This window comes from Capra hircus, chromosome 22 (assembly GCF_001704415.2).
Source record: "Capra hircus breed San Clemente chromosome 22, ASM170441v1, whole genome shotgun sequence".
NCBI classification, from domain to species: domain Eukaryota; kingdom Metazoa; phylum Chordata; class Mammalia; order Artiodactyla; family Bovidae; genus Capra; species Capra hircus.
In genome coordinates this window covers 60101388-60118467 of record NC_030829.1, presented here as the reverse complement: position 1 = coordinate 60118467, position 17080 = coordinate 60101388, and the positions used below count along the sequence as shown (strand labels likewise).

The following is a 17080-nucleotide window of genomic DNA, read 5'->3' as shown; positions in this document are numbered from 1 at the left end:
CTGCTGACCTTCCTGCATGAGCAGAAGTCATCTAGCTGAAAGTGAGTGGGGTGGACGTCAGCGTCTTCTGCAGCCCTGAGGGAGTGGCAGGCCCAGAGCCCGGGCCTCGGGGGCCATACAGAGCCCCCACGCCCAACTCGCCAGGGCACAGCCTCCTGCACGCTGACAGGCCCGCCGGCCTGAGGACACACTGCCCCAGCTCTGCATCAAGTGCGTGCATGTGCGCGCGCACACACACAGGGGCGGGGGCGGGGCCAGGGCGAGGGCGGGGGTGCACACACGTGAAAGGCCCGAGGCACAACGCCTCCCCAGGTGACCCGGGCAAACAGACTCACAAACGCTCACGGCTTTTATGACTGAAAACTGGATGGGTGCTAGAAGCCAGCTTGAAAGAAAGGCAAGCTGGTAACGTCTAACCAAGTGACGACCCTGTCTGGTATGTTTCTAAATATCCTAAGTTCTAAAAAAAAACACTCAAGTACTAACACGAACAAGAAGGAAACAAAACGGCCCGACAGCCGCCGCCCCAGCCACGCCGTCTCCACGGGCCGTGCCGTCTGTGCCCCCACCACCCCGGGGCTCGAGGACCAGGGGGCCTCCTCCCCCGTGACAGTGAACACCGACCATAGGCAGGCACCCCAGGGCAGTGTTTACGTGAAGAAAGCCACGGAAAAGAGCGTGTTATCGTCATTCAAAGAAGAGACCGACGGACGAGTGTACCGCGGATCCTACACTCCTCTCGATGCTTTTGAAATAATCTGTAGTTAAATATTTCACATGGTGCTTTTTGAGGAAGCCAGCAACAGCCTCACAATGCACCAAGTACAGGCGCCCCGGACAGACGGACGAGTTCGCAGACAAGCACGGACTGTGCAGCCCACCCTGTGCTTTAGAAGCTCCACAAAGCGGCTGACGCCCGAAAACCAGGAGCGCCCGCCCAGGGTCCCCGCGCCGCCCCGGCCCAGCACACGCAGCCTCACCCAAGCGGCCCCCGGCGCCTCTCTGCCTCTTCTCCTTGGCTCGCTGGACGGACTGGCAATCAGTTCTCGCGGAGCCTCCACCTTCCTGAATCCAAAAAAAGAGCGGCATCAGTCGGGACCCAAACAGCAGGGGGGCAACTGAGCACAGGGTCCATTTCGAGGTCAGACCGAACACCACGTCGGGCGACGGGGACGCAGAGTCACAGCAGCGACGTGACTCCAGTCCAGGAAGCAGCACTTATTCCTCCGGAGGCTAAACCATATGAAACACCTCACACGGACCAGCCTGTCGTGAGCTGAAGACCTCTCTGCTGCCTGAAACACAGGACCCGAACACCGCCCCACAGCCTCAGCATAGCCCTCCACCCGCCCGGGGCCGGGGCTGCGGGGGCCTCAGCCGGCGAAGCGGCCGGTGCTCCAGGGAGGGCAGGATGTCCCCGAGCGCCCGGCCCGCGAGCGCGGGGCTGGGAGCACCGTGAGGTCACGGCCGACCCTCATCCCCGGGGGCTCGGGCCTACCTGCAGGCCCCTCTCCGAGCGCCTTCCGGGCTCCCAGACGCCGGGCCGACCCCAGTCACACAGCTAGCGAGAGAACGGACAGGGTCGGGTCAGCCTCACACGCTGCTGGCCCTGGGCCTCAGCCATCTCTGCGTCGCTCACGGTGGAGCTCTTCGTTAAATCGTGGCCAAGTAAGATTTAACTTTTTGAACATAAACATCACTATTGAATTTAACCTGCACCACAAAGAGAAACCTACTTGACTGCTCCCACCTGAGGCTGAGGAAACAGACTGTCCCAAGACTCTGCGTAAGTTACTCTCAGTTACAGTGAACAGGTAACTGACGTGAGCGCAGTCACAGCGCGTCAGCGTCAGGCCTCACAAGCGGAGAGGTGTCATGGCCCTCCGGAGACAGAGCTCCCAGACCACTCTCCTTCTCTCGTCAGTCCTAACGGGTAATTCTTCCTGGTTTTCACGTCCATGAACCTTTAGACACTGTTGACGCTGCAGTTCCTCTCAGTCAGGAGCCCGTCTGAGGACCTGCCGTTGTGTGAGACGCTCAACCACCAGGACACGTCAACGTTATGAACGTCCCAGCTTTTCTCAGGAAAAGACACATCATCCCCCAAACCCCAGCACTCAGAGAACCTTGGAAATCGTGTCGAAGCCCCTCGTTTCAGAAATAACTGAGGACTGAAGGCTCGGACAAGTTAAGTGATTTGCTCAAGGTCATAAACACTAGTCCGTTCCAGATTCGAGACAGGAATTCAGGTTTCCAGACTTGTAGCCGGGGCTCCACGCTCTCGCAGGCCCCTAGGAAGCGTCTGCAGTAGAGGGTCAATCCAGGACACCACACGGCGGGGCAGGAGCCGAGCTAGGAGCCGGCAACCCCAGGGTGCCTCGTACCAGGTAGAAGCCGCTGGTCCCCGCCGCGAGCCCGGCGTCTCTCCGAGGACCACGCTGCTCCGAGGGGCTGGACTCTGCAGGCCGCGACGCCCCTTCGCCCGGCTCCTGCTGCCAGCCGGGCTGGGCGCGGGGGGGCGAGTCTGGCTCCATCTTGATGGGCACCAGGGGTTCAGGAGCGCTGCTGGCTCCCTGGGGGCCGCTCGGGGTCAGAGCCTGGGGGTCCTGATCCAAGCTCTTCACAGGCACAGCCACCAGACAGCCCAGGGTCCCTGTGCCCATGGCCGGCAAGTCATCCGCAGCGAGGCCGCCCTGCTGGAAACCCACGGCTGCTGTCCCAAGGACGAGGGGGCTGTCCGGGCCAGGCGGGACGTCACTGTGGGCCACGAAGACCAGTGGGTCCATCGGCCCAAAGGAAGCCTGACCGGCAGGCAGGTCCCCTCCAAGAGAGGCACCCGCAGGAGTCACGTCGACGGTCAGGATCCCAGGGCCCAGCGCCGCGTCGGGGGGCCCGGGGGCGGCACTGCCGTCGGCCGGCGGGTCGGAGAAGAGAACCGCAAGGTCCACGTGGCTGAACTCGCCCTGCCCGGGGCTGCCGGGGTCACCGCCGGGCGTCAGCGTGCTCGGAGCCCCCAGCGGAGGGAAGAGGTCTGAAAAGGAAGGAACACGGTGATCAGAGATGGGAGGGCTGTCTGCGCTTGAGACGCGGGCGGGGCACACCGAAGAGGCGCGGACCGGACTCCGCAGCCCCTGCCGGCCCCCGAAGGCGCCACACTCCGCAGGGAGGAGCCGCGGGGGACGCCCGGGTGCCCGCATGGGGGCTCAGAGCCTCGAGCCCCTGGGTCTTCCCCCAGCCACTGATGCTCCCCAAGTAATAGTGAGAGAAAGTTTCACCCCGAGTCCTTCAGGCTTCACACCCGTCACACGCACGGCCCCGCAGTGCCCGTGGAGACCGCGTCCCTCACAGAGCACGAACCTCCGACCTCAGGCCGCACTGATCCCGCGGCTCGGGGACCCTTCTGGGGTCAGCCTGGTCTCCGCCTCTCCCGAGCTCGAGGGGGGAACGGGGAGGATAGTGGGGACCAGCTGGCCGGCCAGCCTGCAGAGACACACAGTAGGCCCCGTGCACTGAACCCAGGCTGCGGCCCCCTGGACCGAGCGGCTCCCAACAGGCTTGGAGAGCTGCCCTGTTTCCAGACGCCCCCGCCCCACAGCAGGCACAGGCCCGGCCCCCAAGCGGGCTCCCCTGACCACAGCGGCACCGGCGCCCAGCACTCGAGTAACTGCTCCTCGGTGAAGGAAGGCCAGCCATGAGGTCACCCCCCGGAAAAGGGACGATGCCGACATTAAACGACGTCACTGGACATTCACGCTGGAGCTCAGACACAAGAACACCCACCACCCCAAATCCTGGTGAGCACTTGCCAGGCACCAAGCCACCAGGAAGACAGGAGTGCGAGAATCTGGCAAAGGAGCCAGCGGGGCTGCGACAGGCCTCTCCTGCAGCGCCAGCACCCCCGCCCGGAGCGAGCCCTGAGCTTACACCGCCCCGTGGACGCTGCGGCAGGGCAGCTACGAGGTTCCACTGGGGACCCAGGGAGGAAAGCTGCCAGACGCCGTCCCCGAGCAAACAGAGGACGGCCACGCAGAGAGCCTCTGCCCGCGGCTATGCTGCTACGGAGCTCAGATGCTGGGCCCACCCACCGGGGCCTCAACGATCGCCCAGCACCAGGGAACATTCTGGAGAGACGGCAGGGCCTCTCTGAAGATGGTAAAAACGGAAATACGTCTCTTTCTCAAAACTTTCCAGTTTCCTAGACAACCTTGCTGATTCAGCTCCCTGTGAATAAATCAAGAACGGTAATACGGTTTTTCCTGTGGTCGTGTACGGATGCGAGAGCTGGACCATAAAGAAAGCTGAGCGCCGAAGAACTGATGCCTTTGAACTGTGGTGTTGCAGAAGACTCTTGAGAGTCCCTTGAACTGCAAGGAGATCCCACCAGTCCATCCTAAAGATCAGTCCTGGGTGTTCACTGGAAGGTCTGACGTTGAAGCTGAAGCTCCAATACTTTGGCCACCTGATGCGAAGAGCTGACTCACTGGAAAAGACCCTGCTGCTGAGAAAGATTGAAGGCGGGAGGAGAAGGGGACGACAGAGGATGAGATGGTTGGATGGCATCACTGACTCAATGGACATGAGTATGGGTAGACTCTGGGAGTTGGTGATGGACAGGGAGGCCTGGTGTGCTGCAGTCCATGGGGTCACAGAGAGTCAGACACAACTGAATGACTGAACTGAACTGAATCCAGGCAAACATCAAGAAATACCAACTTGCTCGTAAATATCTTATTTAGCATTTTGTTAATTCTGTAAGAGTTTACTGGAGACCTGCCACATGAGAGAGGCAGATATTCACAAGCCACACACAAGCACTAGCACCGGCCACGTGAAGGCAACCAGCTCCCTCAGAGAGCACAGCCCTGCCTCACCTCCATCCAGCGTGATCCCACCAGGAACACCGTGAGGGGACCAGCCCCTCCAGGGCCAGGCAGGGTTCCTCCACAACAGACACACACTCCCCAGCACCTACAGTCACGTCGAGCCGTGAATACCTACCACTCACAACAGACCCCCTCACCTGCCCAACACGAGGCCACGTCACGTCACAGAGCCGGGACGCCCACACCTCACACGAGGCCACGTCACGTAACAGAGCTGGGACGCCCACACCTCACACGAGGCCACGTCACGTAACAGAGCCGGGACGCCCACACCTCACACGAGGCCACGTCACATCACAGAGCCGGGACGCCCACACGTCACACGAGGCCACGTCACATAACAGAGCTGGGACGCCCACACCTCACACGAGGCCACGTCACATAACAGAGCTGGGACGCCCACACCTCACACGAGGCCACGTCACGTAACAGAGCTGGGACGTCCACACCTCACACGAGGCCACGTCACGTAACAGAGCTGGGACGCCCACACCTCACACGAGGCCATGTCACATAACAGACCCGGGACGTCCACACCTCACACGAGGCCACGTCATGTAACAGAGCTGGGATGTCCACACCCGACATGAGGCCACATCACCTCACAGACCTGGGACGTCCAACACCGCATATGAGACCACATCACATAACAGAGCCGGGACATCCACATGTCACACAAGACCACGTCATGTAACAGAGCCGGGACGTCCACGCCCGACACGAGGCCACGTCACCTCACAGGCGTGGGCGCTCCCAGTCCCCTTCCTGACACGCCCTGCGTCCCACTTCCCCTCCCAGCATCACAGAGCAGGGCGGGGGCTATGCCCAAGGCGGGCAGGCAGCCCTGGGCAGAGCCCAGCGGCAGCTGCACAGGGGACTGCGGCCAGAACTTCACCCGCGAGGCCCTGCATGAGCAGCACACCCACCAGGCCCTGGGGAGCAGGCGGCGGGATGGATGAGGGGAGAGGCCGCTGTGCAGCACCCAGCCCCTGCCCGCCATGCCTGGGGGCCTGGGCTCACGGTCGGAAAGCCAGGCTGCCAAGTGCCCAGCGGCTGGGGGCAGGACAGCCATGGCCCTGTGCAGAGTCACCGTGGGACTCGTCGCTGTTTGCGCTCTGCCCGCATGCTTGTCCAGGAACAGTCAGTTCTGACCCCACGACTGTCCCGGGCAGGGCTGGACAGGAGCCGGAGGGGCAGCTCGGCACACAGGACGAGGTCAAGGCGAGCTTCAGGAGCCCTGACTGGCCAGGCCAGGCGGGGGAAGCCCGAGAGTGGCGGGCAAGAGGGTCGGGGTGGCACAAGCAGACGTGGGTGTGCAGGCAAGGCAGCCGTGGCCCTGGGCCGGGCGTCCAGGACGCAGCGAGCAGCTGCAGCCGCGCCCGCGGCCGCCAGGGGCCCACCTGGGTGCCGGCGGTGCTGCCTGAGCACGTGGGCCTTCATGCTGTGCTTGGAGGCAAAGAGCCGGTCGCAGCTGGACACCGGACACCTGCTCTTCGGGGGAGCCACATCCTGCAGGTGCTTCTTGGCGTGGATGTAGAGGCTGCTCCGCGCCGAGAACCTGGCGCAGCACCCTGGGGAGAGAGGACAGCCGTGTGAGACGCCAGGCCCTGGCCCCGGGCAGCGCCAAGATGCCCTGAAGGCCGCAGGCGCCCCGGGTGTGACACGCGGCTGCCCCCCAGCCTCGAGGCCACGCCAGCATCTCCCACCTTCCACCGCCGAGTCACACCGACCACCTCTGCTACGCTGCTACCGGAGGAAAACCCACGACCCCGAGACATCCAGGCTGCAGATCGTCCCCACTGACCCCAGAAGTGACCTCCTCCCGTGGAGAAGTCCTCACGGCTTCCACTAAGAAGCTGCTGCCAGGTGGTTCGGGCAGACGGCCGAGAACCAGGAGGAGGGGGCCGGACCTGGGCCTGCCTGGCTGGTGGCCCACGCCCACCAGGGTCTCACAGCACGGATGGTGCTGGGACACAGGGAATCAGCAACCCGCAGAGGCTGTTGCCCAGCCTCCACGGCCCAGGCCCCACCGCCAGAGCTCGGCACGGCGGCAGGCAGTCAGCTGCCCTCGCCGAGGCAGACGGCAGCCCACCAAGGTGGACAGGGCCGGGCTGCCCAGCACTCTGGGCCCGAGGGTGGCGTCCGCCTGCAGGACAGGAACAGGTCTCAGGAGAGATGTCACCTTCCAGGTGACGAGGGGCAGGCCCGTCAGAGCCATGAAGGCCTGAGGCCAAGGGTCTACAGCAGGGTGGGAGGGAGCGGACGGCTCCGCGTGTGCTGTCTGTCCATAAAGCGGGGATGGGACGGTGCTCCCAGGTCAGGAAGGATGGGTCGGGACGGGAGGGGTTCTTGCAGGGAAAGAGGGTCCTGAGCCGCAGGAGCCAGGGTTGGCTGCCTCTGAGACAGCTCTGAACTGACCTCTGGTCACACCGCTCTGCTGAGGACTGGCCTGACCACAGCAGGGACGTCCTCCCAGCTCCTGCCAGAAGGCAGCTTCCGGCTGTAGAAACTTGCAAATTCAACAGAGAGCAAGATGTCGGGTGGCCCAAGGGCTCATTCGACTTTCTCCCTAAGAAGGCTACAGTGCTGCGCCACTGTCTGTGACTTCATCCAAACAATTCTGTTAGATTGTATCGTGACAGCTGTCAAACCGGTGCGCATAAAAACAAACAAAAAAGGCACCAAGACTGGTGAATTTCTGTGTAGCCAAGATGGAAGGGAGAAAGTAACAGTTCCAGCATATCACGCTTTGTTATTTCGAGAAAATAAAAATGCGGCTGAGACACAGAAAGAGGTCTGCGCAGTGTACAGAGAAGGGGCAGCTGCTGATCAGACGTGGAGGCTCCCTGCTGGACACTGCGCCACGGCTGGGGAGATCGGCTGGAGTTGAAAGCAACCGAACTCAAACCCTGAGGACAACCGATGGTACGCCACGTGGAGGACAGCAGACATGCTCAACACCCACCCGCCGTGAGAGTCTCCTGTACCGCCTTGGTTACGGTCATTGCTTCGAAGTCTGGGTTCCACACAAGCAAACAAACCTTCCTGACCATACTCTACACGGGATTCTCTACTGAAACGTAATGAAAACTGTCCACTTTCAAAACACATCACGACAAGCGATGGCAAGTGCATGCTGTACGAGGACGTGGAGCGGACGAGCTCGTGGGGCAAGTGACGCAAGCCACCACACGCCACGGCAAGGCTGGTCTTCATCCTAGAAGGCAACGTCAGGAATGTGGTGGGGCTGGAAGGGAGTCCTCTGTTATGAGCTCCTTCCAGAAAACCAGACGATTCGCTCCAAAGAGCATGGCTCCCAGCAAAGCCGACAGCAGCACTCAAGGAGGAAGCGCGTGGAGTCAGGCAGCAGAAAGCACATGCTCTGCCCTCAGGATAAGCAAGACCGTGGGCTTCTCTGATGACCAGACAAAGACTGTCACAGCTCGGCTGGGAAGTTCTGACTCACCCTCCCTACTGACCAGACACCGCACCTTCAGAGGTCCATTTACTTAATCTGCACAAGACTCTCTCAATGGAAGAAATTTCAATTCCCTGGAAGACTTTAGAAGGCATCTGGAAGAGCTCTTTGCTCAAAAAGGTAACAAATGAGCAACTGGAATCCAACAGCACATTAAAAGGGTCACACATGCAATCTAGAGGAATCCTTCCCAGGGATGCAAGGGTTTTCAAGACCCACACATCAATCAGTGCGACACACCACGCCGAAAGTGGAAGAATAAAAACCACATGGTTACCTCAATGGTGCAGAAAGAGCTTCTGACAAATCCAACATCCACTTATGATAAACACTCCAGAAGGTGAGCACAGAAGGAGCACATCTCAGCATAACGAAGGCCACATGCGGCAAACCGTCACTTCACTCCACATGCTGACATCACACTCGACGGTGAAATGCGGAGAGCACTTCCTCTAAGATCAGGAACAAGGCACGGGCGTCCACCCTTGCCACTGTCATTCAGCACATCTTTGCAAGCACTAGCTAGGGCCAGCAGAAGAAAAAGATGCAACGGGAGCTCAAAGCTGGAAAAGAAGACTGCGAGCTGGCACTGTTTGCAGGTGACACGACGCTGCACACTGAAGACCCTAAAGATGCCACCAGAAAGCTGCCTGAGCCACCAGGGGACCTGGGGAGGCTGCAGGTCAGAAAGCCACACACACCCACCTGCTGCGTTTCTACAGGCTAACACCGAGAGATCAGAAAGGGAGATTCAGGAAACAATTCCACATGCCACGTTAGAAAAATAAACTACGCAGGAATAAACCTACCTAAAGAGACGAAAGACACGTACTCCAAACACTGTAAGACGCTGGTGAAAGCAAAGATGCGAGCAGACATGCCACGGCCACGGAGCCGAAGAACCGATACTGTCAGAACAGCAGACTACCACCCAGGCAATCCGGAGGTTCGGCGCCGCCGCCGCCGCGCCACGTCAGTCGCGTCAGCCCGCCAGGCTCCCCCGTCCCCGGGATTCTCCAGGCAAGAACACTGGAGTGGGTTGCCATTTCCTTCTCCAATGCATGAAAGTGAAAAGTGAAAGTCAAGTCACTCAGTCATGTCCAAGTCTTCGTGACCCCATGGACTGCAGCCCACCAGGCCCCTCCACCCATGGGATTTTCCAGGCAACAGTACTGGAGTGGGCTGCCGTTGCCTTCTCCAACAGATTCAGTGCAATCCCTATCAAATCACCAACAACATTTTTCACAGAACTGTAACAAAAAAATTTTTTTTAATAATTTGTATGAAGACACAAAAGACCCTGAATCATCAAAACAATCTTGAGAAAGAAAAACAGAGCTGGAGGACTCACGCTCCTTGACTTCGTTCAGATTATACTACAAAGCTACAGGCATCAAAACAGTATGGTCCAGGCACAAAAATAGAAATACAGATCAATGAACAGGATAGAAAGCCCAGAAATAAACCCACACACCAAACAGGCAACTAACCAGCAACAAAGGAGACAAGACTCCACAATGTGGCAAAGACAGTCTCTTCAACAAACGGTGCTGGGAAAGCTGGACAGCTACATGCTAAAAAAAAAAAGAAAGGAATTGGATCATTCTTTCACAACACGCACAAAGATAAGCTCCAAAGGGATTTAAGACCTAAACAAAGACTAGACACTAGTCAACTCCTAGAGAAAAACAGAACATCCTCTGAAATGGATTGCAACAGTATCTTTTTCAATCCATCTCTCAGAATAATGGAAATAAAAACAAAAATTTTTTAAAACGGGGGACCTAATTAAACTCAAAAGCGCCTGCATAGCAGAGGAAACCACGGAACAAAAAGACAACCCACAGAAAGGGAGAAGATATTTGCAAGTGATGTAACTGACACGGAATCAGCCTCCAAAATTTATCAGCAGCTCTTGAGGCTCAGCATCATCAAAACAAAGAACCCAGCCAGAAAACGGTCAGAAGACCTAAATGGACGTTTCTCCAAGGACAACATACAGATGGCCAAGAGGCACAGGAAAAGACGCTCCATATCGCTAATTCTCAGAGAAATGCAAATGAAACGTCAGTGAGGTAGCACTGCACCCCACTCAGGAGGGCCACCATCAAAACACCCATAATCAGGGCTCCCCTGACGGCTCAGTGGGGAAGAAGCCGCCTGTCGATGCAGGAGAGGCAACTTCAACGGCTGGCCGGGGAAGATCCCACCCGCCTCCGAGCGACTAGGGCCACACAGGCGCCAGGCGGCTGGGACTGTGCTCCGGAAGGCCACGTGCCACAGTGAGAGAAGCCGCCACAGCCCACAGCGATGAGCGGCCCCTGCTCACCGCAACTGCAGAAAGGCCCGGCTCAGGCACACACAGCTCATCAAATCCACAAAGAGTAAACGCAGGCGAGGACGTGGAGGGAACGGAACCTCCTGCACTGCTGGCGGAAATGTAAACTGGTGCGGCCGCTATCCAACAGTGCGGAGGCCCTTAAACAACTAAAAACAGAGCCACCATACGACCCTGCAACCCCACTCAGGAGCACGTATCTGGAGAAAAACACGATCCCAAAGGATACACGCGCCGCAGCGTTCACTGCAGCACCATCTGCAAGAGCCAGGAGGTGGAGGCCAGCTGTCCATCGAGAGAGGGACGGGTATGGGAGACGCGGGACGAGCCCACCGTGGACTGATACGCAGCCACTACACGTGACGACGCGATGCCACCTGCAGAGAGTGGGGGACCCCGAGGCTCTCCTGCCAGGTGACGGGAGAGGAGAAACATCATATAGCACCCCCCGCAAGTGGGGTCTGGAAAAGCAGTGGTGCACACGCGCTCACTCACAGAACGGAAACAGACTCGCAGGCTTGGAGAACCAGCTTATGGGTGCCGGGGGAGGGTGGAGGGAGGGGCGGAGCGCCCTGTGCACGCGCTGCGTGTCTCACATACGTGAGCAACAAGGCCCCACGCACAGCACACAGGGCTCCGCTCAGGGTCACGGGGCCGCCTGGGGGGGGCTGGGGGAGAAGGGACGCGCGTGTGTGTGTGCGCGGCGGGTGCCTTCATCATCTACCTGAAACTCTGACAACACTGCTAAGGACTAATTAGGTGGCCGCCAAGATAAAATGAAAAGTTAAAGAAAAAAGAACAGAGGGCACAGGAAACGCTGGCCCACTGACGGGACCACACCGCGAGAGTGTCACGCTGATCCGCAAGAGCTGCTGACACGCGGCTTTCCGATGACCCGCGGCACGCAGAACCTGAATGAAGACTCACTCAGAACGTCTTCTATTTGACTGGTGTTTGTATGCAATGAGGCTACTGTAGAAAGTGGGGAAATGGGTTGCTCCAGTTTCTAAACAAAACAGAAAGAACTGTCCTAGCTGCGTTTGTTTTGACATTCTTGATGCAAATGAACCAGAGAGTACGGCTGGAGGGGAAAACAAGGGCTTCCCCAAACACTGTAAATGCCAGCAACCGCGTTCTTACTGGGCTATGAGACCTTGAAGTAAGGAATGCTATGTGGGGGGGGGGAAGTTTGGGGAAGACAGAATCATGATGCCAGCTGAAAGATGCCGGAAGGTAGCTGAACAAAACGGTGAGTAAGGAGTTCGACAGAGTTCTTGGTGAATGTGAGAAACGTGTCTTTTATTTTTACTTAGAAGCTGAATGAAGCTTTTAGCCAGCCCAAAGGATCTCACTTTCGCCCAGGTTCCCTGCATGCTCAGCAGCACGTGCGTGTGTCCACGTGTCAACGACCACCTCTTCCTGAGTGCAGCGGTCTACCGAGACTCGCGTCACGCCCTCACAAAGACATGCCCACAGTCCTCACGCTTCTGCCAAGCTACCCCGCCCAAGGGAAGGCGGCAACCACCCCCTAGCGACAAACGTCCCTGCGGACCCCCAACTCCTGCCCACCTTCCCGGGGGCCGCACACACTTGCCGGGAGAAGCCCCGCCCGGCCCCTGGTGCTTCTGTCTCCAACCCCTCCCCCGCCCCACCCCAGCACAGTCTGGGTGGCTGCCGCCACGTCCCCAGCACCCCACTCGTTGGCTGTGCGCCTGTGGCCCGCCCCCAGCTGGAGCCCTGCGGAGACGCCAGTCTGTGTCTGGTTAGACCACCGGGGTGCCTTCGCCATGCTCCAGGGAACGCTCAGCTTCAGGTGGGTCTGCAGCGTCTCCCTGAACGGCACTTTCCCCACAGTATGACGCCAAATCCTCACAGCGTCAGGCCAGCAGGGACTCGGCAGAGCCACAGCCCCAGGCCCTGGCTCCAGCGGTCGGACTCTGCACCTGCTTGCTAGCACTCTGCTCCCAAAACACTCGCCCCCGGCTAAGACCAGCCGAGCCACCCCACGCCCCGGCCCACGTGGCACCTCAGACACTTCCACCCACAGTGCCAGGCAGCCGTGGGGCTGCTCACACCCACCTTCCACAGGACAGGCGAAGGGCTTGGTACCCAGGTGGGTGACGCTGTGGCCCTTCAGGTGCTCGGCCCGGGTGAATGACTTGCCGCAGCCCTCGACGGGGCAGGGGAACCGGCGGTCGTCGTCATGCTTCCTGCGGGACAGACGGCAGCGAGGGTGACGACGCGCGCCACCGCCGCAGCCACAGCTCTGCAAGAGGCACCCACCCACGAGCTCTCCGCGCCGCAGGGGAAAACGGCTCGTCTCAGAGAAGCCGGGATTTGGTCCCTTGTGGGCAAAGTCCTCCTTCCTGATGGAGTCGTCCACAGTCAGACTCAGAGCTTCCACGCAGGAAGGAGCAGCCGCCTCCCCCGTTCAGCCACCCACCACCACACAGGCTGTCCCTGCCGCAGGGGCCTCGCCTGACATGCACGCGGTCTTTGTCCGCATGGACGCCCTCAGCCCCAGCTGTGAAGGACAGGACGCCTCCCAGCTCTCTGGGCCCCCAGGCAAAACAGGAGGACAAGCGCTTCAGCGTCAGAGCTGCTGAGAGGCCGAGCGCAGGACAAAGGCCAAGCGCCAAGGGCCACCTGCGCAAGGCCCAGACCCTCAAGGGCCACCACCACCACGGAAATGACGATGGCACGAGGGAGGCTCGGTCTACAACCCTAGCTCTGCTAGAAACCAAGCTGAGCGTCAAGCGCACTAACTGAACTTTAAAACAAGTGCACACAGAAAAGCTGACTTTAAAGTGACTGGACTCTGTGCGCTCCTCTTCTTACAAACTTTCTGAACTTTCCAAGTTATCCACACTTGTTTTTTATAACTTAAATCCACGGATCATCCCACCCACAGGCTTCTGCTACTGACCAATAACTCAGTCGTTTCGAAATGAAGAATCCAACCCAAATGCGAGGTTACCTCTTGTGCCTCAAGAGCTTAGACATGCTGGTGAAGGTCCAGCCGCAACTGTCGGAGTCACAGATAAAAGGCCTCTCACCTTAGGGAAGAAGAGCCACACCCACGGTTACCACCGGGACCTGCGCAGACGGCGGGCTGGCCGGGCGTCCCTGGCTCGTTACCTGTGTGGCTTCTCAGGTGGATTTTCAGGCGACAGGCTTTGTCGTACTGCTTGCTGCATCCCGGAAAGGAGCAGGAAAAGAGCTCTTGTTCCCGGAAGTGGGCCCGGTTATGGGAAAACAGAGCGCTCACAGTGATGAATGTCTTCTCGCAGCCTGAACAGAGAAACACAGAGCCTGCTCACTGGCGGGACGGAAGGCACGTCACAGAGCTAACCCAGTCACCGCCCCGGGCGCCGCTGGCACCAGGGAAGACAGGAGGAGGACACGAGGGCCTCCCTGGAGGCTAAAGTCGGGGCAGCTCGGGGCAGTTCACAGGCCACCTGCCCCACGTGGCCACCTGGTCGTCCTCGGAGGCAGCCATCAGCTCTCAGCTCAGCACGACAGACACTCCAGGTGTGGTGGGAACTCAACGACCCGTAAACCCAACAAGATGAACCAGATACTCAGGACCCAGAGTCTGTCTGGTCGGGCTGAGCCTGAGAGGGCTGCCAGCCACTACAGTAACACCTGAGGGTCTCCCAGCTGCGGAGTCAGACCCAGCCCCCATCCCTGAGCACGTCCTCCCGGAGGCAGAGCGGGCCCTGCCGCGAGCTCCTCCTCCCTCTGGCCTGTCTCCTTGGGGCTTCCTGCTCTGTCAAGAGTCACCGGGCTCCTCTGCGCTTACACAGCCTCTTCCCACCTGCATCTTCAACCCAGGCTGACCCACGGGACTTCAAACATCACTAAGCTCTCCACTGGGGAGAGCTAGAAGCCACCAGCTCCTTCCCTGGCGGCTCCCTGGTAAAGAACCCCTCCTGCAGTGCAGGAGACCCAGATTTGATCCCTGGATCAGGAAGATCCCCTGGAGAAGGCAATGGCAACCCACTCCAGTATTCCTGCCTGGGAAATCCCATGGACAGAGGAGCCTGGTGGAAAAAGCAGGCTGTCCATGGAGAAGCAGAGCTGGACGCGACTTGGCGAGTAAACAGCCAGCTCTCCTTCGACAGAAAGGTCAGTGCTCACAGCCGGCAGACCCACGAGGCTGCAAGATGCCCGTGAGCAGTGGGCGCTATGGCCCCTCTCAAGCCTTCCCGGGGCCGCCACGGGTGCAGAGCCCGGCGCCCCTCCTCTCCGCAGTGACAATGAGCAGAGAAACGCTCATCTCCCCAAACGCCCCCCACTCCTCCTCACGTAGACATCTGTCTCTCCCCAGCGGCCCTGGCCACTCCTCACTTTGGGTTGCCCCTCCGTCAGGTAGACACATCTAAACAAGCAAAGTTGGAGTCTGCCTCAGCAAGACACACCCTCCCCCAACCGACAGAGAAGCCCCGGGACCCACCGCCTCAATCCTCCCCAGCTGGAGCAGCTCAGCAGCCCACAGCCTCCACCTGGGTCAGCCCTCAGGCCCCTGCGGCCTGGAACACTCTACTGGTCCCTCTCCCTTTCCGCCCACCGGGGACAGACACCCCACAGATCATTCACCTCAAAACCCCCAGGGTGACCCCGTGCTCAAAACAGGTGGGTTCCTGATCCTGCTAGCACTGTGCTCAGAAGGACGCCCTCTGAGCTTTTCACTAGAGCGGTCTGTAAGCCGTCCTCAGGTGCCGAGTGCGGGACAGAGTGCTCTCCAACCAGGCTCTCCACGGAGACCGGGTGCACAGGATCGGCCCAGGGCACAGGGGAAGATCAGAGAGAATTCCCCAACATCTGGCATTTCTTCCGCCCTTTCAGAATCCCTTTCCAGTACACATCCGGAACCCAGACACTATGCGGAGCGCACTCCCGGTCCACAACACATCAACCAATCGCCCGGCGCACACGCCAGCTTCTCTTTTAAGGAAGGCCCTCCAGAAGCCTCCCACCTGCCCACATTCCCTGCCTTGGCTCCGCAGCCGGCCCCGGCCCCCCAGCCTCTCCTGTGCCCTCCGCTGCTGGAGCCGCCTATCCGGGCGGAGAGTCCATGGACACTCACCCACCGAACCCACCTCGCCGGGAGTCTCCATCTGAAGATGAAGACGAGTTTCAGAACTTCATACAACCGTGAAGTCCAAACAAAACAAAAGTTTTAACAACATAAAAAGCGGATGCGCCGCACCAGGCGGTGATCCCCTGGGGCGCCCTAATGTCTCGCCCCGGCTGCGCGGCGGCCCAGCGTTCCTGCAGCCCGGGGTGCGCGCCCGCAAGCCGGACTGAGCGTTTCCCAGTGACTAGACCTCCCTCCGGCTCCGTCGGTGGGAAGACGCCTTGTGGTCTCGCTCATCGGACGCACCCGCACCCGGGGGAGGGCTCCGAGATTCCCCGAGCTACTTCGCAGCCAAGCGGGGTCCGGGAGCCGCCGCGACCCCCGGTCGGGAAGAGAGGAGACACCGCGCCCCGCCCGCGCCGCTCACCGGGAAAGTCGCACTTGTAGGGCCTCTCGGGCTCGAAGTGGCTGCGCTGGTGCGAGCTGAGCTTGGCGTGCGTGGGGAAGCGCTCGGCGCACACCTCGCACTTGAACAGGCTCTCCTGCTCGTGCGCCTTCATATGCGCCTTGAGGTTGTACACGGTGGTGAACTTCTTGCCGCAGCCGCCCACTGGGCAGCCGAACGGCCGCAGCTTGTCGTGCGACTGCAGGTGCCGCTTGAGCTTGTAGGACGTGGTGAAGGCCCAGCCGCAGCCGTCCAGCGGGCACTTGAAGGGCCGCCGGCCCTGGCCGCTGCCGTGCGTGAGCAGGTGCACCTGGAGCTGGTGCTTCTTGGCGAACGCGAGCGCGCACTGCGGCTCGGGGCACCGGTAGCCGGGCCCGGCGGGCGCGCGGCGGGCCTCTGCCGGGCTGCCGGCCTCCTGGCCGGGGGGCGGGCCCCGGGACGGCGCGGCCAGCGCGAGGACGCCGCGCTCCAGGCGCACCAGCAGGTCCTGGGGCCAGCGGCCGGCCCGAGGGCGCGGCGCCGGGGCCTGCGCGAGGCGGCCGGCCAGGCTCGAGGCGGCGCGGGGCTCGGGCTCCGGCTCCCGCCGCCCCGGGGCCGCGGCCGCGCCGCGCGCCACGTCCAGCAGCACCACGAGAGAGTCGCCGCCGCCGGCGGCCGGCGGCCCGGCCTCCCCGCAGCGCGGGCCCCGCGCGCCGCCCTCGGGCTCCCTCAGCAGCAGCAAGCGGCGGCGCGCGGGGCCCGGGGCTCTGCGGGGCCGGCCGGGGCCACCGCCGAGTTGGGGCCCGAGCGCGTCCGGGGCCGCGGCGGCAAGCAGCGCCGGCGCGTCCATCTTGGGCCGCGGCGCATCCAGCCACCG

At 60.6% G+C, this 17080-nt stretch overlaps 1 protein-coding gene across 3 annotated transcripts in view; it reads right to left on the bottom strand.

The window, feature by feature from the left end:
• ZXDC (ZXD family zinc finger C) overlaps positions 1–17080 on the bottom strand; it is a 23705-nt gene extending 6625 nt beyond the window's left edge. For all 3 annotated transcript variants that reach the window (XM_018066950.1, XM_018066952.1, XM_018066951.1), the window contains exons 1-7: positions 16207–17080; positions 13838–13990; positions 13677–13755; positions 12779–12909; positions 6284–6454; positions 2385–3031; positions 981–1065 (exon numbers count right to left, since the gene is read on the bottom strand). In XM_018066950.1, coding sequence (XP_017922439.1) covers positions 981–1065; positions 2385–3031; positions 6284–6454; positions 12779–12909; positions 13677–13755; positions 13838–13990; positions 16207–17053 — 2113 coding nt within the window. In that variant the 5' untranslated portion in view covers positions 17054–17080. The remainder of the gene's footprint in view (positions 1–980; positions 1066–2384; positions 3032–6283; positions 6455–12778; positions 12910–13676; positions 13756–13837; positions 13991–16206) is intronic.